General features: G+C 45.2%; 2 protein-coding genes across 4 annotated transcripts; both read left to right on the top strand.

Moving 5' to 3' along the window:
• The first annotated feature begins 63 nt into the window (after positions 1 to 63).
• Positions 64 to 9,847, top strand: oscp1b (organic solute carrier partner 1b). Of its 2 annotated transcripts, none has more exons than XM_088997705.1 (10): positions 64 to 1,304; positions 2,574 to 2,728; positions 3,448 to 3,615; positions 4,397 to 4,477; positions 5,260 to 5,363; positions 6,564 to 6,692; positions 7,621 to 7,690; positions 8,472 to 8,611; positions 8,683 to 8,746; positions 9,451 to 9,847. In XM_088997705.1, the coding sequence occupies exons 1-10, from the start codon at positions 1,193 to 1,195 to the stop codon at positions 9,577 to 9,579; spliced, it is 1,152 nt and encodes a 383-aa protein (XP_088853831.1). In that variant the 5' UTR covers positions 64 to 1,192; the 3' UTR covers positions 9,580 to 9,847. The 2 variants fall into 2 exon arrangements, with proteins under 2 accessions (XP_088853831.1, XP_088853832.1); XM_088997706.1 differs by lacking the exon at positions 64 to 1,304 and adding an exon at positions 1,494 to 2,483.
• A 101-nt stretch (positions 9,848 to 9,948) lies between these two features.
• Positions 9,949 to 21,624, top strand: stk40 (serine/threonine kinase 40). Of its 2 annotated transcripts, XM_088997703.1 has the most exons (11): positions 9,950 to 10,505; positions 13,465 to 13,600; positions 14,309 to 14,394; positions 14,476 to 14,619; positions 14,924 to 15,151; positions 15,227 to 15,279; positions 15,520 to 15,635; positions 15,712 to 15,856; positions 16,805 to 16,924; positions 17,493 to 17,577; positions 17,942 to 21,624. In XM_088997703.1, the coding sequence occupies exons 2-11, from the start codon at positions 13,474 to 13,476 to the stop codon at positions 18,155 to 18,157; spliced, it is 1,320 nt and encodes a 439-aa protein (XP_088853829.1). In that variant the 5' UTR covers positions 9,950 to 10,505; positions 13,465 to 13,473; the 3' UTR covers positions 18,158 to 21,624. The 2 variants fall into 2 exon arrangements, with proteins under 2 accessions (XP_088853830.1, XP_088853829.1); XM_088997704.1 differs by lacking the exon at positions 16,805 to 16,924 and having other exon boundaries at positions 9,949 to 10,505.
• The last annotated feature ends 1,145 nt before the right edge of the window (positions 21,625 to 22,769 follow it).

Genomic DNA, 22,769 nt, shown 5'->3' with positions numbered 1-22,769 from the left:
TCAATTTGTCCTCATAATCATCTGATCATGTTATCAAGCTAGCTACCAAGCTATCTACAAGCTATCTATTAGCTGTCTAGCTATCTATCTAATAGTTATCTATTAGCTATTTACTAGCTGGCTAGCTAGCTTTCTATCTATTTACTTTCAGGTTGAGTCAACACTGGCGCGTGTGGCTGCCACTGCTCACCCACAGAAAAAAAACTTATCCTGTGACTGTAAAGTGACCTTGAGAGTTTTGAAAGGCGCCTATAAATGAAATGTATTATTATTATTACTATTATTAAATATCAAAGTGCGTATGTTCATATTGAATTCTATATTTTATAATAATTACATAGTGTCAAATCATTTTCTCGTAATGCAATAGAGGTTTACGTTACATTTTAACAACAATGATTTTAGTTCAATTGAATTCATTTGCATGACATTTTCACATCAGAATAATTCTACTCGTCATTTTGTTCAACACTAATTTCACACTGCCGAAAAAAAAATCAGCGAAACAATTTTTAGACGTTTTAAGAAGATTGTAAATCAAACAAAAACGTCTCAGAAGTGCTCGCGTTCCAACTTCCTGTTTTGATGACGTAGATCGCTCTGATTGGCTACTTTCTCCGCGGCCCGGCAAACGGCGGAGAGGCAATGAGAGAGAAAACGGACATTTTCGCATCATAATTCTACTTGTTCAACACTAATATCAGACTGCAAAAAAATTACCGAAACAATTTTTAGACATGTTAAGAAGTTTGTAAATCACACAAAAGCGTCTCAGAAATGGTCGCGTTCCTACTTCCTGTTTCGCCGTCGTCTCTCGCCCCGATTGGCTACTTTCTGCGTGGGCCGGCAAAAGGCGAAGGAGCGACGAGAGAGAAAACGGACATTTTCACATCATGCGTAATTCGACTTTTTGTTCAACACTAATTTCACACTGCCGAAAAAAATCTGCGAAACAAGTTGTATACGTTTTAATTAGAGTGTAAAGCAAACCAAAACGTAAACAGAAATGGTGGCATCAAACTTCCTGTTTTGAAGACGTCTCTCGCTCTGATTGGCTAGTTCCTCCGTGGCCCGGCAACCGGCGTCGAGGCAAAGAGAGAGAAAACGGATCTCCTTTGGCGTCGTGAGCTGGCCCCAATCCTGACCTCTCGTCCGTTTCGGTTTGTTGTTGCACGTTTTTCCTGGTTCCGACATGTCGTCGAGGACTCTCCCGTTGCTCTTCATCAACCTGGGCGGAGAAATGCTTTACATTCTGGACCAGCGGCTTCGAGCTCAAAACATCCCCGGCGACAAAGCAAAGAAAGGTGCTGAACACAAACGACCGACCGCCGAAAGAATCCTACCAAACTCGACGCGCCGAGTCGTATCGCTTGCCCGTCTTGCCGTTCTTGTGGGGACGACGGATTTGTCAGCCATCATCTGTACTTCTCTGAATGTGTCGGATGTTTCGCTTCTCATCCGAGAAGCTTCGTCAGCGAACTAAAATTTTGCTGGTAGCTTTGGCCCAATATATATATATATATGGCCCAGAGATGGCGGTGCATGTGCATATGCAGCTAAAAGCTAGCAAGCACTCAATTGACGACAATGAGGTTAAAATCTTATCGAAAGAAAATAGATAGTTTGAAGGAAGCTATTTTGATTCAGCACTTTGCCCACCCCAGTGACAATGTAGACCCGATGGCGACACTCCCCCCTCGCCGCGTCGCCCGTTGTCGGTGTACGGTAGCTCCCTTAACTAACTCCCTTATCTAGCTATCCAGCTTGCTATCTGGCTGCCTATCTAGCTGGCTACATAGCTGGGTATCTATCTGCTATCTATTAGCCTGCTGGCTCGCTCTCTAGCTGGCTATCTATTAGTTATTTGTTAGCTGGCTAATCTCGCTATCTAGCTGGCTACCTAGCAGGCTATCTATTTGCTGTCTGCTGGCTAGCTCTCTAGCTGGCTATCTATTTGCGAGCTGGCTAGCTCTCTAGCTGGCTATCTATTAGTTATTAGCTAGCTACCACTCGCTATCTAGCTGACTATCTAGCTAGCTATCTAGCTTGCTACCCAGATGGCTATCTATTTGCTATCTATTACCTTGTTGGCTAGCTCTCTAGCTGGCTATCTATTAGTTATTTATTAGCTAGCTAATCTCGCTATCTAGCTGGCTATCTATTTGCTGTCTGGTGGCTAGCTCTCTAGCTGGCTATCTATTAGTTATTTATTAGCTAGCTAATCTTGCTATCTAGCTAGCTATCGAGCTGGCTACCTTGCTACATATCTATTTGATATCTATTTGCTAACTAGCTATCTAGCTGGCTACCTAACTAGCTATCTATTTGCTATCTTTTATTCATCTATCTATCTAGCTAGCTATCTATTAGTTATCTATTAGCCAGATAGCTAACTTTCTATCTATTTAAGTTATTCCAGGTTGAGTGAGCGCTGGCCCGTGCGACTGCCCCTGCTCACCCACAGAAAAACTGATCCTGTGACTGTAAAGTGACCTTGAGAGTTTTGAAAGGCCCTTAGAAATGAAATGGATGATTATGATGATTAACCTCGTTTGCCTTCATTTCCCGGCTAGTCATGAACGACATCATCACCACCATGTTTAACAAGAAGTTCCTGGAGGAGCTTTTCAAGCCGCAGGAGCTTTATTCCAAGAAGGCGCTACGCACCGTCTTCGACCGGCTAGCCCACGCTTCCATCATGAGGCTAAATCAAGCTAGCATGGACAAGGTACGCCGCGTTACGCCGCCTCATTGCTTTTTGGTTGTTGGTTTGCTTTTTGAGGGGATATGGGGTCAATCAAAATACAGGGAACATCCGACTTACGACCGAGTTCCGTTCCGAACAAGTGGTCGTAAGTCGAAATGGTCGTAAGTCGATATCGATTCAAAATGTTGACTAATAATAATACATTTCATTTATCAGCCAGCGCCTTTCAAAACTCTCAAGGTCACTTTGTAGTCGCAGGATCAGTTTTTCTGCGGGTGAGCAGCGGCAGCCACACGCGCCAGCGGTCACTCAACCGGGAATAACTCAAATAGATCAAGTTAGCTAGCTAGCTAATAAAAACTAATAGCTAGCTAGCTATTAGTTAGACAGCTAATAGATAGCAAATAGATAGCCAGATAGGTAGCCAGCAACGGTGACCCCGTTCAACCAGGAATAACTCAAATAGATCAAGTTAGCTAGCTAGCTAATAGATGACTAATAGATAGAGACTGGGAGGCTAACTCCCAGTCTGACTGGCAAACTCCCCCCTCTGGTGCCGTCACACGGTCGATTGCTGTGCGAGAGTGTGACATGCTGGCTGGTTGAGGTGCCAGGCGTAGAATTAAAATGTTGAAAAATAGGATCAGGAGGTCGTAAGTACGGGTGGTCATAAGTCGAGCTGGTCGTAAGTCGGATGCCACCAGTACTGTGTAGCTGGTGAGGTTTTGCTGTTGTTGCAGCTGTACGACTTGATGACCATGGCCTTCAAGTACCAAGTTCTGCTGTGTCCTCGTCCGCGGGACCTTCTCCTGGTTTCCTTCAACCACATGGACGCCATCAAGGACTTTGTCAAGGATACGGCTTGCATTCTGGCTCAGGTGGACCACACCTATCGGCAGCTGCTGGAGGTACATTTCATTTCCAAGCGCCTTTCAAAACTGCCAAAGTTTTTGTGTGGGTGAGCAGCGGCAGCCGCACGCACCAGCGTTCACTCAACCCGGAAGTTACTCAAAAAGATAGAAAGAGAGCTAGCTAGCTAATAGATAGCTAGCCAGCGAGAGAGCCGGCCAGCGAGATAGCAAATAGATATCAAGTAGATAGCTAGATAGATAGCTTGCCAGCTAGACACCCATATAGCTAATAGAGAGATAGGCAGTTAGATAGCTAGCCAGCTAGTAAGCCATATAGCTAATAGAGAGCTAGAGAGATAGCGAATAATAATAATAATAATAATAATAATAATAATCCATTTCAGAATCAGAAAACCTTTATTCGTCCCACAAGGGGCCTTTCAAAACTGTCAAGGACACTTTACAGTCACAGGATATTTCTTCTGTAGGTGAGCAGCGGCAGCCACACGTGCCAGCGCCAGCGTTCACTCAACCTGAAAGTAACAAAGTAAAAAAAAACTAATAAAAATAATAATGCTTAGAATGCTAATGATAATAGACATCCAGCTAGATAGGTAGCCAGCTAGATAGCAGATAGCTAATAGATAGCTAGCTAGATAGCTAACAGAGAGCTAGGGAGATAGCTAGCCAGCCAACCAGATAGCCATCTAGATTAGCTGGATGGCGAGATAAATAAAAAGAAGTGAAGAGATAAGAAATGATAGTGCGCCACCGCCACCACTTATGACTGTTTCAATGCATCGCAGAAACGGAAGCTGACTTTGGTTCTTCCTCTCAGATGTATACGCCGTTGGCGAGCGGAGAGTTCCAGCTGATTCGACAAACTCTGCTGATCTTCTTTCAGGACATGCACATCAGGGTAAGTGGACATTTGTTGTCCAATTTCAAAATGGCTGTCCGGCGTGAGATTCGAGTTGGAGAAAAGGTCGTGACCCCCCTTGTGTCAATCAAGCCGGCCTTCTCACTTCAATAGAGTTCCTGGGCCTCCCCTGACCCAGGAAGCAAAAACAATGCTAACAAAAGCAGACGCTAATTGTCATTTATAATAATAATAATCCCTTAAATTTCTAAGCACCTTTCAAAACTATCAAGGTCACTTTACAGGCACAGGATTCGTTTTTCTGTGGATGAGCAGCGGCAGCCACACGCGCCAGTGTTCACTCAAACCGGAAGTAACTCAGGTAGAAAGCTGGCTAATAGATGGCTAACAGATAGCTAATTAGGCCTTCACTCAACCTGGAAGTAACTCAGATCGAAAGCTAGCTAGCTAATAGATAGCTAAGTAACTCAGATAGAAAGCTAGGTAACTAATTGATAGCAAATAGATAGCTTACGAGGCCTTCACTCAACCTGGAAGTAACTCAGATCGAAAGCTAACTAGCTAATAGACAGCTAATAGCTAGCTAATTAACTCGGATAGAAAGCTACTTAGCTAATAAATAGCCAATGCATAGCCTAGTAACTTGGATAGAAAGCTAGTTAACTAATTGATAGATAATAGATAGCTAACTAGGCCTTCACTGAACGCGGAAGTAACTAAGATCGAAAGCTAGCTAGCTAGCTAGCTAGCTAATAGACAGCTAAGTAACTCGGCTAGAAAGCTAGTGAGCTAATGGTCATATGTGCTGTGTTGTGCGGCAGGTGTCCATTTTCCTGAAAGACCGAGTCCAGAACTCCAATGGGCGATTTGCCCTCCCCACCAGCGGTCCCGTCCCCCACGGGACACAAATTCCCAGCTGCATCAGGTGACCACCGCGCAAAGGTCATCCTGGACGCCTCGACGGATTGGAAGGCGGCCATTTCCGCAAAAGGGATTTTGGGGGCCATCTTTGTTTTTGTCTTTGTTTGCCGCCGAGCCAAAGTACTTCGTGAGCTGACGTGCGGCTAATTGCATTAGCCTCCTTCCTCCTACCTTAGCCTTTGCGTTCTAACTTTAGAGCCGCCGTGCGTGTCGCTCGCGCAGGCGCCAATCATCCTCCAAAGCAAGTTTGAGAAGCAAAAAGTCATCATGATGTCATCATGAAACAAAATCCATATTTCTGATCTGCTGTCAATCGAGCAGGGGTGGCCCGCCCCTTTCAAGCAACCAACTTCCCGCAATCTATTTCAAGATATCTTGTTGACGTGGTGTATTCCACCAAACTGAGGTTGCTAGCTCTTAGCTATCTATCTGGCTAGCTAGCTATCTAGTTCGCTGGCTATCTATTAGCAAGCTATCTAGCTAGCTGGTTATATTTTAGCTATCTGTCCAGATACCTGGCCATTTATTAGATATCTATTCGCTAGCTAGTTAGCTGGCTATTTATTAACTATATATTAGCTAGCTAGCTGGATATCTATTAGCTATCTATCCAGCTAGCTGGTTATCTATTGGATATCAATTACCTAGCTAGTTAGCCGGCTATTTATAAGCTATCTATTAGCTATCTAGCTAGCTGGCTATCTATTCAGCTAGCTGGCTATCTATTAGATATCTATCTACCTAGCTGGCTAGCTATTGTATATCTTAGCTATGTAGCCAGCCAGCTGGCTATTTATTAACTATTTATCAGCCATCTAGCTAGCTGGCTATTATATATATCTATTAGCTATGTAGCTAGCCAACTGGCTATCTATTGTCTATCTATCCATCTAGCTGGCTATCTATTAGATATCTATTAGCTAGCTAGTTATCTGGCTATTTATTAGCTATATAGCTAGCTGGCTCACTATCTATTAGCTATCCAGCTAACTAGCTATCTATTAGCTGGCTGGTTGGGTAGCTGGCTATCAATTAGCTATCTATTAGCTAGCTAGTGAGCTGGTTGGTTATCTATTAGCTATCTATTAGTTAGCTAGCTAGCTTTTTATTTATTTGAGTTATTCCGGGTGCAGTGAGCACTGGTGTGTGTGGCTGCTGCTGAGGATAAATATTAATTGTGAATGTTTTTTTTTTCATATTCTAGGATGTACAGCTGCACTGGCGAAGAGATGAGCAGGCTGCAGTTCAATAACGGCGGAAACTACACGGCCGCACTCTGCCAAGGATCCTTCGAGCTTTTCGGCGACAGGGTCACCAAATTGGGCACAAACATGTAACACACAAATAGCTAGCTGGCTACCAAGCTAGCTATATATTTGCTATCTATGTGCTATTTGCTATCTATAAGCTATCGAGCTAGTTATCTAGCTAGCTATTAGTTATTGATAAGCTAGCCAGCTAACTTTCTATTCGAGTTTATTCCGCGTTGAGTGAACGCTGGCGCATGTGGCTGCCGCTGCTCACCCACAGAAAAACGGATCCTGTGACTATAAAGTGACCTTGAGAGTTTTGAAAGGCGATTAGAAATCAAATGTATTATTATTATTATTATTACTACTATCAAACAGACAACATGATGCTGCTTGCGTGACGGCTGTATGATCAGCCAGCTGTGCTATCTTCCATTATGTTGCTCACTTCTATGCGATCTTGCTAGCAATCTAGCTGGCTACCTAGCTTCTAGCTAATTATTTGCTATCTATTAGCTAGCTAACTGGCTATCTAGCTAGCTACTGTATTTATTTTTTTATTTGTATAAATATTTTTTGTATTTATTTATTTATTTGTATATCTATAAGCTAAATAAAGTTTTTGTTTTCCTAAAGTGATGATCAACAATAATTTAGCTAGCTAACTGACTAGCTATTTGCTCTCTTAGCTAGCTGGCTATGTCGCTAGCTATCTTTTTGCTGTCTATTAGCTATCTAACTATCTGAATTAGCTGGGTATCTAGATAGCTATCCACTATCTGTCTAGCTAGCTGTCTTGATAGCTAGATATTCACTAGCTATTAGCTCGCTAGCTTCCAGGTTGAGTGAACGCTGGTGTGTGTGGCTGCCGCTGCTCACCCACAGAAAAAACTTGCCCTGTGACTGTAAAGTGAGCTTGAGAGTTTTGAAAGGCGCTTAGAAATTTATTATTGTTATTATTATTGTTGTTGTTGTTGTTGTTGTTATCTGTCCTCTGGTGTGGCCTCACAGGTACAGCATTTGCCGACCGGTGGAAACTCACATGGCGGGAACCGCCAAGCGCTCCGCTCAGCACACTAAGGTAAAAAAAAAAAAAAAAAGATCAATAAAATAAATCATCCACACTTCAAGGTTAACAAAAAACAAACACAATCACTCAAAGCAAAATAGTCAACATTTTCAATTCCTTCAAAATGCTGGTAACATCCGACTTGTGACCGAGTTCCGTTCCGACCAAACGGTCGTAAGTCAAAATGGTCGTAAGTCGAAATCCATTCCGATATCCGAGTGAAGTCGCCGTGCTTTCTGGGCGATAATACTCTCACTCACACTGTCCCCTGCGAGCTGCTTTCCGTTCATCCAAATCAACAGAAGTTTTTCAACCTCTTCTAATGAACCAACCTTATCCACACGTAGCAACTTAGCGTACTGGTACCGGGCCGCTTAGTCACACAAACCCACACCTTGTTGGTGTTTTTTGATGATCTTCTTCTTCTGCTCGACCGCCATTTTCTTTTGTGTCCTCTTGGGCTTAACACTAGCCTGTGGTGGGGTTTTTTTTCGCTCCCGTAATAGAAAGCCAAAGTACTCCACTTGATAACAAACCATGTCTGCATCCAAAGAAAGGGCCACCGTGGCGCTGTTCGACCGTGCGGTTTGGTGTTCATCCGCCGAAAAGTAGTTTGTACGCCAAGATGACAGTCTGGCAAATGTAATGTTTGTAAGGGGAAAAGTTTGTGAGCTAAAGCTGAGGTATCACTGTCTCTATTTTTTAATTGATCTTGCACTCAACAAAGCGAGCAGTTCTAGCTAGCTAGCATGGGAACAGAGGCGGCAAGTCTGAATGGTTGCATTGTGTCCAGGTGAACTTGGTTCCCAACCCTCTGGCTAAAGAAGAGCTCAACCTTTTAGCCAAACTGATGGGCGGCTTGGAAATCCCCAAGGCCGCCGACGCCGACAGCGCCTTCCGGGTCAACCTTTTTGCCACCGATGAGGAAGAAGAGTGCGTAGCTTCCAACTCCATCCCATTTCTTGTATTGCAAAGGTAACATCTTGTTGCTGTTGTCGTCGCAGAGAGGCCTTCTTGTCCAGACCGGACGAGCTGTCCTACGGATTCATCAGCATCCAAGCCACGCAGGTCATAACCATAATAATCATCATCATCATAAGAATACATTTCATTTCTAAGCGCCTTTCAACAGTCACAGGATCACTTTTTCTGTGGGTGAGCAGTGGCGGCCACACACGCCAGCGTTCACTCAACACAGAAGTCACTCAATTAGATAGAAAGCTAGCTAGCTAGCCAATCAATGGCCAACAGATACCTAGCTAGATAGCCAGCCAGCTAGATAGTGAATAGATAGCTAGCTAGATTGCTAGCCAACCAGCCAGATAGCTAATAGATAGCAAATAGCTAGCAAAAGATGATGATAATAATATATTTCATTTATAAGCTCCGTTCAAAACACTCAGTCACTTTACAGTCACAGGATCAGTTTTTCTGTGCGTGTACAGTGGCAACCACACGCGCCAGAGCTCACTCAATCTGAAAGTAACTCAAATAGATAGAAAGCTCGCTCGCTAGCTAATAGCTAGCTGGCTAGTTAGCTAGCCAGCTAGATAGCTATTAGAAAGCTAGCTAGCTCGATAGCTAGCCAGATAGATAGCAAATAGAGAGCTAGCTAGATAGCTAGCTAGCCAGCTGGATAGCAAATAGACAGCTTATGTGTTTGTGCTTATAAATGAAACGTATTCTTCTTCTTATTATTATTATTATTATTATTATTATTATACTTCTTCGATAATGTGTGTAATTGTTGTGGGCAACTCCACCCCCACTAGGACCAAAGTGCCAACGCCGAGCTGGCCAAGATCATGGGGGAATTCGGCGAGTCTCTGGAGTCGCCCGATCCGTCCTCCAATGCCGGCAGCAAAGGCGACGACCTCCTGGCCATGATGGACGACCTGTGACCCCACCCCGCATCGTCCCTCCTCTGCAATGCATTGTCTGCACCAGCTCAACCGATGCTGCGACACCCGCGTCTTTTTTCCTTCCCAATGTTGGGATTTCCTGTCCTCTGGGGAACGTTCCGGAAAAATGACTGCGCAGCGATCGACGGGTTAGCTGGCGGCAAACTTTCGATGCATCGTTGTTATCCGTGACAAGTCCACATGAAGCACTAACTAACTAACTAGCTAGCTAGCTAGCTAGCTATTAGCTAAATAGCTATCTAGGTGGCTAGCTAGCTATCTAGCGAGCTATCTGTTGGCTATCTATTAGCTATTTACTAGCTGGCTAGCTAGCTTTCTATGTATTTACTTTTGGGTTGAGTGAACGCTGGCGCTCACCCACAGAAAAACTTATCCAGTGACTGTAAAGTGACCGTGAGAGTTTTGAAGGGCGCTTAGAAATTAAATGTATTATTATTATTATTATTCTCCAGTTTGCGTGAAACGGGCCACACAAACCGTTTGTAAACGTTTTATCCAATGACGTCACCCCATTTTGTTCCATTACGTAAACAGAAGGAAAAAAACCGTCATCGCCGGCGATCCAGACCGTGTTTGGCCGAGCCCTGCTGTCAATCTTGGTAAACGGCGTGCGTCACTTCCGTTGTCAGGTGGCGCTGTCGCTGTGGATGGAAAGATGCGATCAGCCGCTAGCTAGTAGCTAGCTAGCTAGCTAGCAAGCGAGCGAGCTTTTCTTCCCTTGGTCGCTTCTCTTTCGGAGGCTTCGAGCGGCCAAGCGACCCGCGGCGCTCCGTCCGGAGCCGTCGACGAGAAGAGACGTCGCCCCCCGCACGAGAAATGTCGACGTTGTGAGGGCGGAGGACGACGCCAAGATTTTTTTGTCTTCTTTTTTTTCTTTTTGGTGGACCCGGCGGTGTCGGCTCGAGGTGAGCTAGCAAGCTAGCTTTGTGCTAGCCAGCTGTATGTTTGCTATGTTGTTGAAATGGCCTCTCAACTCGATGCTTGTCAATCAGACTTTTGCCGACATTGATAGACGGAATCAAAGTGCTCAATTGTCTGTTGTTTCACGACGACTAAGTAGTTAGTTAGTCAGTCGGCGGTAGCGGCGCGTCTGTCCTCTTTGTGCGTGAGAACTTCCAAGTTCCGACGGGAGATTTTACTGTAAGCGACCCCGGTGGCCTTGCGAAGGGGTTCGGGTGGATTTTTCCTGGGCAACTTTCTTAGGAACGGCCGAAATCCATCAATAATCACCACAGCTCCAAAATACACCCTTGTTCTCTTGATTATTTCACTCAAAGGAAGTAAGTCAAATAGATAGCTAGCTAGCTAGCCAATCGATGGCCAATAGATAGCCAGCTACATAGATAATAGATAGCTCGCCAGCCAGCTAGATAGTGAATAGATAGCTAGCTAGATAGCCAATCGATAGCCAACAGATACCTAGCGAGATAGCCAGCCAGCAAGATAGTGATTATCAGAATCATCGGAATCATCCTTATTGCCAAGTATGTAGAACACACAAGGAATTTGTTTCCGGTCGAACACGCTGCACTAGTATCATCAGCAAAAAAATTGCAAAGAGGCACTATACAATTCCAATTATCTTATTATCTAGCTCGAATAGCCAGCGAGCCAGCCAGATAGGTAATAGATAGTAAATAGCTTGCAAATTATGATGATAACAATAATAACACTAATACTACTACTACTAATAATAATAATACATTTAATTTCTAAGCACCTTTTAAACTCAAGGTAACTTTACAGTCACAAGATAAGTTTTTTCCGTGGGTGAGCAGCGGCAGCCACACGCGCCAGTGTTCACTCAACCTGGAAGTACCTCAAATAGATAGAAAGCTAGCTAATTTGGCAATCAATACCCAACAGATACCTAGCTAGATAGCCAGATAGCTAATAGCTAGCAAATGATGATAATACTACTAATAATAACACATTTCATATACAAGCACCTTTCCAAACTCTTAATCTAATGGTGGCACAGGGTGTTAGCTGTAAAATTCCAAAATGCCGATGTTTCTAAATTTTATAAACATTTCGATGCAATGGCAATTTTCAAAATGTTGCGAAGCCATCTTCCAAAGAGCATTTTGGCTCCAATCCAGTTGGCGTCAACTGCTGGTTGCCAACGACAACGCTGCCGTCGGTCGATCGTTACGATTGTCACAACAAACCAGCAAGTCATCCTCAATCGAAGATATTTTTTACGCTAAAAGCATAACGTGCGCATGCGGGCTGAGCTGTCTGCATTTCCGCTTGTCTTTGCGTTTTTTTTTTACATTTTTATACGGGAATACAGTGATACCTCGGCTTACAAACTTAATTGTTTCACAGAAAGTGCGGAAGGCGAAAAGTGTGTATTCAAACTTTACGTTCCCAGAGGAAGCCATTAAAATGAGAATAAGCCCTTCCCAGGTCCCCATAAAACATCACTTTCTATACTCATATAATCAAGTGGTTTCATTGACCTTTGTGATGGTCGTTGACGTTGTTGCCTCGTGATGATATCCGAGTGAAGTTGCCGTGCTCTCTCTGCGATCATACCCTCACTCACAATGTCTCCTGCTAGCTGCTTTTTGTTAATCCAAATCAACACAAGTTTTTTAACCTCTTCTATTGCCTGAGACCGTTGCTTCAACAACACAGAAACACCCTTAGCCACACGTAGCAACTTAGCGTACTGGTGCTGGGATGCTAAGTGTCACAAACACACACCTCGTTGGTGATGTCCTTCTGCTCGACCGTCATTTTCTTTTGTGTCCTCTTCGTCTTAACACTAGCCTGTTGCGGGTTCATCGACGACCATCACAAAGGTCAATAAAAGCACTTGATTATACAGTACAGTTTATTTCTTTTATTACAATACCATCAGCACATTTATTGTACATAAAATAAGGTCTATTTTGTGTCGTTTTAAGGCTTATTTAGGAGAAAATGATGTTTTATGGGGACCTGGGAACGGATTATTCTCATTTTTAATGGTTTCTTATGGGAAATAAATGTTTGGAAGACAAACGTTTCACCTTACACTTTCTGGGAACCAATTAAGTTTGTAAGCTGAGGTATCACTGTACTTTGTGTAGTCTTAAGGCTTATTTCGTATAAAATGATGTTTTGTGGGGACCTGGGAAGGGATTATTCATATTTTAATGTCTCCGAGTTAGCTAATCTGCTTGGCTGGTTGAATGGGGAAGTGAAATGTTGTCAGTCTTGGCTATGCCCGCCGCCGCCGCCACCCCCCCATCGCAGGTATGCCCCTTTGTCATGCTGTCAAGCTTCCAGGTTTCGGTTTGTGTCGCGCGTCACGCGTTTGGTGTCATCACCCGAGCATTCAAACGGCCGTCTGCGTCCGGCGCCGCCAGTCCAAAGCGGTGAGTCACGGCTCTCCTGACTTCCTCGTTACGGGAAGCCGGCCGGCGTTGTGTCACGGCATCGCGGGAACGCGCTCAACAAAGCATACCTCGCCGCGCGGTGGCGGCGGGCGGGTTTAAGACGGCGTGTTGCCTTGTCGCGCTGTCGCCGGCGCTTTTTTTTTTCTTTTCTCCTGTCACATCATGACAGATGGGCTCGCTGGCTACCTAGCTAGCTATTTGCTATCTATTTGCTGTCTATTAGCTATCTCGCAGGCTGGCTAGCTATCTAACTAGCTGGCTACCTAGCTAGCTCTCTATTAGCTGTCTGGCTGGCTATCTGGCTGGCTAGCTAGCTATCTAGTTAGCTGGATATCTATTAGATCAGCAAAGCAGGGGGATAGAATAAAAAAGGGGGCGGGGTTTGTTTCCTCGTTTGATTGTCAGCAGACACCGCAAGCTCATCCCACTGTGACCCCCCCCCCCCCCCCCCCGACCCCTGACCCCTTTTCCATAGAACTCCAGTATGTCCAAGCGACGTGCGTCGGAGCGAGTGGCCGGAGAGACGTCGGGCAGGACCGGCAAGCTGCAGTGTCCGGTGTACGCCGGCATAGCGGGCAGCAACGCCAAGCGGGCTGGACCCTTCGTCCTGGGTAAGACAATCGACGCGGACAAACAGATTGGACAGATTTGACCCCGGAGCCTCAAGTTTGATGCACGGGATTAGCCAGCTAGCTGAAGAGAAAGAGAGCTAGCTATCTGGCTCGCTAACAAGTGCAATCGCTAGCCAGTTCGATAGATGAGCATGGAATTTGACACCGGAAGAAAGAAAGAATTCCAAATCTCTCTGATTTCACACCGTACACAATTTGTGTACTTTTAAGGCGTATTGAGTAGAAAACTATGTTTTATGGGGTCCTGGGAACGGATTATTCTCATTTTTAATGGTTTCTTATGGAAATAATGGCAGACGAACCTTTCGCCTTACACACACTTTCCGGGAACCAATTAAGTTTGTAAGCTGAGGTATCGCTGTATTTTGGTGTACTTTTAAGGCATATTGAGTAGAAAACTATGTTTTATGGAGTCCTGGGAACGGATTATTCTCATTTTAATGGTTTCTTCTGGGAAATAAATGTTTGGCAGACAAACTTTTTGCCTTATACACACTTTCTGGGGACCAATTAAGTACGGAAACGAGCCACAAAGCTTTTATTTTTCAATCTGGCTAGCGGGAAGAAAATGCGTCACAATCTGCGTCGAAAGTGCATGGACCTTTATTTTGAAGGAGCACGTCGCCGGCCGCTTTTGTTCATTTTTTTGTTTGTTTGTTTGTTTGTTTGTTTATTGTTTTGCTGCAGGTCCTCGTCTGGGCAACTCGCCGGTGCCCAGCATCGTGCAGTGTCTGGCCAGGAAAGATGGCAGCGATGATTTCTACCAGCTCAAAGTAAGTCTGAGATGAGACCCCGTGTTGTTTTTGGGGTCCTTTTGGTTTTTCGGTTTGTGTGAAAGGGCCATTTTTGTTCAGATATTGACGCTGGACGAGCGAGCCGACTCGGCGGGCGAGACGCAGGAGGAGCGTCAGGGCAAGATGCTGCTGCACACCGAGTATTCCCTCCTGTCGCTGCTGCACAGCCAGGACGGCGTCGTCCATCATCACGGCCTCTTCCAGGTGGGGTGGGCGGGGCTGACGAACTAGCTGGCTATCTAGCTAGCTTGCTATTTGCTGTCTATTAGCTATCTGACTAATTAGCTGGCTACCTAGCTGGCTAGCTATTCACTATCTGTCTAGCCAGTTATCTAGATAGCTAGATATTAACTAGCTATTGGCTAGCTAACTTCCAGGTTGAATGAACGCTGGCGCGTGTGGCTGCCGCTGCTCACCCACAGAAAAAACGTCTCCTGTGACCTTGAGAGTTTTGAAAGGCGCTTAGAAATGAAATGTATTGTGATTATAACGTATGGTCCCGGGGCAGGACCGGGCCTACGAATGTGCGTCGGAGGAGGCGGAGCTTAGCAAGCGTCGCAAGCCCAAGAAGCGCATCTGCCTGGTGCTGGACTGCCTGTGCGCGCACGACCTGAGCGACAAGACGGCCGACCTCATCAACCTGCAGCACTACGTCATCAAGGAGAAGCGGCTGGCCGAGCGCCAGGCCATCGTCATCTTCTACGACGTGGTGCGCGTGGTGGAGGCCCTGCACAAGGTGGGTTGGCGCCTCGGCGGGCGCGGCGAACCCCCCCGGGGTCCCCCTTAAGCCCCTTTCTCTTTTTCTCCGCAGAAGAACATTGTGCACCGAGACCTCAAGCTGGGAAACATGGTGCTGAACAAGCGGTAAGACGTTCTCGCTCATACATATATATATATATATATATATATATATATATATATATATATATATATATATGTATATGTATATATATATATGTATATGTATATGTATATATATATATATATATGTATATGTATATATGTGTATGTATATGTGTATGTATATGTGTGTGAGTTTGTGGTTGACCTCCGCCCCTGCCTTTTTTTTCTCATCCCTGCTCCTTTGCTTGTCCTCCTTTGCAGGACGCACAGAATCACGGTGACCAACTTCTGCTTAGGCAAACACCTGGTGAGCGAAGACGACCTGCTGAAAGACCAGAGGGGAAGTCCCGCCTACATCAGCCCGGACGTCCTCAGCGGTCAGCGTCCCCGCCCGTCAAAGGAGGTTTCGGGGGTGTTTTGGTGCGCGTTGACGCCCGCTTGTGCCTTTTGCAGGTCGCCCGTACCGCGGCAAGCCCAGCGACATGTGGGCGCTGGGCGTGGTGCTGTTCACCATGCTCTACGGACAGTTCCCCTTCTACGACAGCGTACCTCAAGAACTCTTCCGCAAAATCAAGGCCGCCGAGTACTCCGTCCCCGAGTGAGTCCAGCGCCCGTCCGCCTTTCCGCTGAAATTCTAGGGTGGCTCGCCCATGATTGGGCCTCTTATTTGATTGCCTTTAATAATAATAATAATAATACATTTTATTTTAAGCACCTTTCAAAGCTCTCAAGGACACTTTTCACAGGCAAGCATAGATACTATAATCAATAAAATCACAGTGGAGAAAGTGATGAAAGGAAAGGAAGAAGTAGAAAAACATCATTAATTAAACCAGTCTTTCTAACTATAGTCGCACGTTGGATTAGATTAGCCTTTATTGTCCTTGAGAGCACTTTATTTGCTAGCTATTTGATATCTATTAGCTATGTAGCTGGCTCGCTAGCTATCTAGCTAGCTATCTGGCTGGCTAGCAAGCTAGCTATTAGCTATGTAGCTGGCTCGCTACCTAGCTAGCTATCTATTAGATATCTGGCCTGCGAGCTATTAGCTGGCTAGTTAGCTTTCTATGAGTGCGTTGAGTGAATGCTGGCGCGTGTGGCCGCCGCTGCTCACCCGCAGAAAAAACTTATCCTCTGACTGTAAAGTGACCTTGAGAGTTTTGAAAGGCGCTTAGAAATGATTTTTTTTATTATTATTTATTAGTTTCACAGTGGAAAAATGGACATTTTGCAGCAGCAAAGTGATGAAAGGAAAGGAAGAAGTATAAAAACAGCATACAGGAGCTGCTTGAAAGGCAACTTGAAATCAATAAATCAATAAATCAATACATAATATGCTGCCTCCCCGGCCGCCATCTTGGACTTGTTTTGATGTCTACCCTGAAATGTCACCCGAAAGCTGCGTCTCTTTCTCTCTCTTCTCATTGGTGGAGCACTGAAAGGAACTCCCCCTAAAGTGCTCCACGTCTTCCAAGGTTGACTTTTCTCACGAGTTGTCTGACCCTTGACCCCTGAACCCCCCCCCCCCCCCCCCCCCCAACCGCAGAGACGGGCGCGTATCGGACAACACGGTGTGTCTGATCCGAAAGCTGCTGGTGCTCGACCCTCAGCAGAGGCTGACCGCCGGCGAGGTGCTGGAGTCGCTCGGTGACATCATCGCCTCTTGGTACGGGCTTTTTTTGTTGCCGTTTGCTTCCTTGCGTGCAAAGTGAAAGGGCACCTCCATTTTGAAAGCAGCTCTGTCATAAATTGAGGACACTAGCGTGTCACCTTTGACCTTGTCACACAACAATAATAATACATTAGATTTTTAAGCACCTTTCAAAACTCTCAAGGTCACTTTACAGTGTTTCTGTGGGCGAGCAGCGGCAGCCGCACGCGCCAGCGTTCACTCAACCTGGAAGTAACTCAAATAGATGGAAAGCTAGCTAGCTAAGAGATAGCTAGAAAGATAGCTAATATGGTTCCTGACTGGATGGATAGCTAATAGCTAGATGGCTAGCTATTAGCTATCCATCCAACCAGCTCGCTAGATAGATAGCTAATATGTTTCCTGACTTGACTTGAAGATTGCAACGGTTGAGCTTTCCTATTTTGAGAAATGAATCCGATGATCAGATTGCGTTTGTGTTAGCATCTTATGGACTGATTCTTTTTATTTGGGAGGAACCGCTGATGAACATAACCCAGGAGTGATGGATGGATGGATGAACTTCATCTCTTGTAAATTTCAGGCAGTCTGTTTCGTCGCTGAGCGGCCCCCTCCAGGTGGTTCCGGACATTGACGATCAGATCAACCATCCGGAGCATCTGCAAGAGGTCAAACAGGGGTCAAGCGCAGACATTCACAAATTGTATTCAATTGCTCCGGGTTTTGCTTTTTCATGCTTGGGTTCGATAAAGCGCCGGTCAGACCTCTGGCAGTGTTTTTTTTTTTCCCCTTTCCACAAGGGGGCAGCATTTGCCTTTTCTCCACGTTAGCGCTTTGTTCCAGCTTCAGCTGTTGTCTTTTAGTGGATTTTGACTTACGACCGCTTTGTCGTAACGGAACCCGGTCGTAACTCGGATGTTACCTGTATATAAAAATATAACTAGCTAGCTAGCTAGCTCGATGTTCTTACACCATCTGGCGGTTGATGAGTTTGAAAAAAGTCCTGACGTCCGCCTTTGCGGCCTCCCGCAGGCCAAAGTGACGGAGGAGTCGTCGCAGTACGAGTTTGAGAACTACATGCGTCAGCAGCTGCTGCTAGCGGAGGAGAAGAACACCTTCCACGAGGCCAAGAGCTTCCTCAAGCGCCACCTGAACGGCCTGCCGCCGGTGCGCCGCCTGGGCCGCGACGCCCAACCCGTCAGCCCGCTGGACGCCGCCATCTTGGCGCAGCGCTTCCCGCGCAAGTAGAGGTGACCCCCCGTCGGTCCGCCTTCCGGTCACTGTGCGAGCGCCCTGCCGCCCCTCTACCGTCACCCCCGTTCTGGAAAACCTCCTTGGAGTCAATCTACCTCTCTTCCTCCGCGTTGGTCGACCGCCACGCTCGCCGCGGGCAAACAAATGACGACCCCCTCCCAACTTGTGGACGGATTTTATTTTTTAGCATTGTGACCTTGGAGTAGCATTTGTAATAGGCTCTCAAAGACGGACAAAATGGGAGCGGGCGTTCTCTTTGCTGGCGTCGGGCAATGTCGGATGGAACCGGTACCCGCCGCCCGGTTGCTATTGGGAACGGCTCCCGGCTCGTCCGACAAAGACCCGATTGGGGGGGGGGGGGTGTTTTTGTTTCCGGTATGAATGTGAACGACGCTTTGACATGTTAGCGTAGCCGCGTCGGCCGCCATTTTTAAGCTATCCTCCAGTTTCCTGACGCTTTTCCGCCGGGCGGTACCGACCGCCCGAACCCTCCGAATCCATTCGGCGTTCAACGCAAATTGAATCTGAGGTGGGCGGCAAAACAGGGCGCTGCATCCAACGGGAGACTGCGGAGTACACATTGTTTATATTTCAAGTTATTTATCGATAAATGGCTCACCTCCGAGAGGGCGGTATTGAAAACAAAAAAAACTGAAGTCCGTGCGCAGCGCACGACGCGCTAACCTTCCGGCTAGCGTTTTTATTTTCTGGAATTTCTATCGGAGACCGCGGAGACCTTTTTTTTCGCCACTTGGCGGCAGGCGGCGTCCTGATTTGCCGTGTCCTCTCTGGAAAGAAAATGGCCCGCCGTTCCTTTGCCCTTGAGGCCTCCGTGTTCTCCGGCCAAACAAAAAGTGCCACGCGGACTGGACCCGGCGGCAAAAGCGGACTTTTGCTATCCGTTAGCGTACGTCTTATCTGTCGGGCCTGGTGTTGAAATTGAAGAGCGCCGTGCGGTGGAAAAGCGGCCGAAAGGTCTTTGTTATCTGGCACACTGTGAAAAGCGGCGCGGAGCGGCGCGGCGCGGCGCCCAGCTAGCCCTTGATTGTGGATTCGCAGACGCCACGATTCCACTTTGTAGGTGTCGGTCATTTCTTTCCCCCTTTTTTTTTTTCACCCCGGTTGCCTGTGAATTAATTGTACGGGAGGAAGAGCATTAGGGCCAGCTTGAAGTATGTTTTTTATTGAAAAAAGAAAAAAAAAGTTGCACATTTGCTAGATTTAAAAATCACAAATGTGCTACTTATTCTATTTGATAGCTTTAAAGTCACAAATTAGCTCGATTCAAACTCCTAAATTTGCTCGATTGAAAGTCGCAAATTTGCTGGATTTGAATGTAGCAAATTGGGGCCTTTTTTTCTCCGACTAATAGCCCATCTGTACAAAATGTTCAAAAGCTTAACAATTTCAAGCTGTCCCTAATGCGCTTCCGTAGAATTGCGCTGGTTATTCACTTACTGGAGGTCCGCTCCTTTTTTTGTGTGTGTTTGTTTTTGAGGCGGAGCTCCTCTCCGGCGACTTTGCCTCAATTCGTCTTTTTCCCGCGACGTGTCTTGAACTTTAGCATCCCAACCTCCTTCTCTCTTGCCATTTCAAGGTGCATTTATTTATTTCTCGTTCTCATGAAAATGTCGCCTGGAAAGCAACAAAACGACTTGCCATCAAAGACGTTTCTTGCCATTTCGCCACCATTTAAGCTACTCGCAACCATTATTATTCCTTCATTGCTTTTATCAACTCAAATTAAAGACAAAATTGCAAAACGGGCGAAAATAATAATAATAATAATAATCCATTAATTTCTTTCAAAACTCTCAAGGTCACTGTGCCGCCACACGCACCGGCGTTTACTCAACCCAGAAGTAATTCAAATGGATAGAAAGCTAGCTAATAGAAGCTAATATATTGCCAGCTAATAGAAGCTACTATATCGCTAGCTAGCTGGAAAGATAGCTAATATAAAGCCAGGTAGATAGCTATTAGATAGCTCATAGATAGCCAGCTAAATAGCTAGCTAGTTAATAGGTAGCTAATCGATATCCAGCTAACTAGCTAGGAAGCTAATAGATAGCCAGATAATTAGCTAGTTAGCTAACAGCTAGCTAATAATAATACATTTGATTTGTAAGCGCCTTTCAAAACTCTCAAGGTCACTTTACAGTCACAGGTTTTCTGTGGGTGAGCAGCGACAGCCACACGCACCGGCTCAACCCGGAAGTAACTCTAATAGATAGAAAGCTAGCTAGCTAATGGATAGCTCATAAATAGCTAAGAAAATTGCTGCTGTGGACTGCAAATGTCCCCATTGTGGGACAATTCAAGGTTTTTCCTGATTCTGATAGCCGACGGCTAGCCAACTAGCTAATGGATAACTAAGTCAGTATTGTAGCAGTGCACAAAATGCTAATGCAAAAAGGCTAATTCCGAAATGCAAGATAAGAAGTCGACGTTGGCACGGCAACGACCCGCCCCGCCCACTTTTGACAGTGGCCAGCCTTGACTTTGATTGGCAGCCTAAAATTCTCCTCCCACCCGCGTGGAAGTCAAATCCACTTTCTTCATTTTGTTTTTATTTTTGTTCCTTTTTCTTTAGTTTTCGCCCAAAAAATGGATCCGTAATTCTCCAAAAAGTTGCTTGTAAGATTTCCGCTGGGTTCCTTCTCACCGATGTTTCCCCCAAAATGCCGCATTAATTTATGAAGACGTGATGAATGGATGGATTATTTTGTCCAATATTGCATCTTTTTCTTTTTTCTCAAATGATTATTTTTGTTGAAAAATTCCCCTCGACTCCAGCAATTGGAATCTTGAAATATGTATTTTTCCCCCCAAAATATGGATTTTTTTTTTTTTGGGGGGGGGGATATCATTTTAGCCATTTTAATTGCATGTTTGCATTGCTTAATTGGATTTTGGGCACAAACACATCAGTGCGACAGCCCCGCCGAGCCCACCCCTCCTAAAGTGTCCACTTGGTTCATTCCACTGATCTTTAACTGGAAAAATTCACCATTTTTCACAATATGTAATGTTTTTTTTTAGTAGCAACCCCCCAAAATGTGTCATTTGCTTTCATTCAATCCGATTGAAAATGTATTTAAATAAAAACAATACAATTGTGTTTATTACCCACACGGATAAAACGAGACAAAATTCTGAGCAAAATTCACCCCAAAAAAAGAAACTTTTTTTCCTGCCGATTAAAGTAGCAAACCTTCATTTGAACAAAAATCTCCCCAAAATCATCTGCATTTTTTCAATGTTTTTTGTTTTGTTTTCCGGCGTTTATTTGGCGGTCGTTGTTAAACTGCTCGCTCCTCTTTGGGGGCGTCTCGGAACGAACGCATTAACCACATTATTGTGCAGTTGAAAAAAAGAAGAAAGAAGCAAAGATATTTTTCTACTTAATCAAAAACTCTCCACGCATGTCAGCAATAAATCAACTTTGATATGGAAAAGAAGTCCTACGCCTTGTTTGCTGATTTCTTATTGACTGTTTTTGACTTCAAGATGGCTGCCGCGAGAGTGGCTGCCTTTCTAGCAGCTCCCGTATTTTGTTTTTCTACTTCTTTCTTTCCTTTCCTCTTCCTTTACATCACTTTGCTGCTGTGATTTCATCACTTTGCTGCGAGACGAATGAAGGTACAGTGATACCTCGCAAACGAGACGGTTCTCGCAGCTCCTGAAATGGCGGCCGACTTTTTTTTTCCTCTATTCCCCGCCCGCCCCCAGTCTTCGGTTAAAGCCGCACGTGATTGGTCAAGATCCATGGTAGAGGAGGAAGGGGACACACGTAGCAGTGAGCGGGGGCAGGGGTTACAGAAAGGGAGATGACAGAGCTTGAAACAAAAAAAACAAAAGTAAAATGATGAGAAAATGGATAGAGTGGACTCGTTTCAACTTTAGTGATAGTTCAGGGGCAGAGTGTAGACTGCAAGGTTAAAATATCCCATCAATCAGGCTCTACAAATAACCCGCACAAGCCATCTGTACAATTTGAAGAGAATATACAAGCAAGGGAAGCAGCTATCAATGAGGTTTCCAGTGTGTCCGCCTGCATCTGTTGCAATATCAAAACTTCCAAGATGGACAACCCAGAGCTCCTTCAGACACTATCCATTCCGTCAAGACATCAACGACCATCACAAAGGTCAATAAAACCGCTTTATTATACGCTAGTTTATTTCTTTCATTACAATACCATATCACATTTATTAGATATAAAATAAGCTATATGGGGTGTCATTTTATGGCTTATTTAGTAGAAAATGATGTTTTATGGGGACCTGGGAACGGATTCTTCTCATTTGAATGGTTTCCTATGGGAAATTAATGTTTGGAATACACACACTTTCTGGGAAGCAATTACGTTCGTAAGCCAAGGTATGACTGTACATGTAATTGCAAGTGTGTGGCAAAGTTGTTTACTCGAGCTCTTAAATTCTGTGATTCGGATTTACGTCGTTGGAAAGTGATTGGGGGGAAAGTGGAAACTCCCCGGATGAAAGTGGAAAGTCCCCAAACCGACATGAACTTGATGGAACTTCATCAGAGCATTCGGCGCAATCCTCCAATGGAACAGCAGGGGGCACTATATGCCCAACAA

This window comes from Hippocampus bargibanti, linkage group LG06 (genome assembly GCF_051943395.1).
Source record: "Hippocampus bargibanti isolate YZ-2025 linkage group LG06, ASM5194339v1, whole genome shotgun sequence".
NCBI classification, from domain to species: domain Eukaryota; kingdom Metazoa; phylum Chordata; class Actinopteri; order Syngnathiformes; family Syngnathidae; genus Hippocampus; species Hippocampus bargibanti.
Note: the sequence above shows the minus strand (reverse complement) of the source record. Positions and strands in the feature narration are given on the sequence as shown.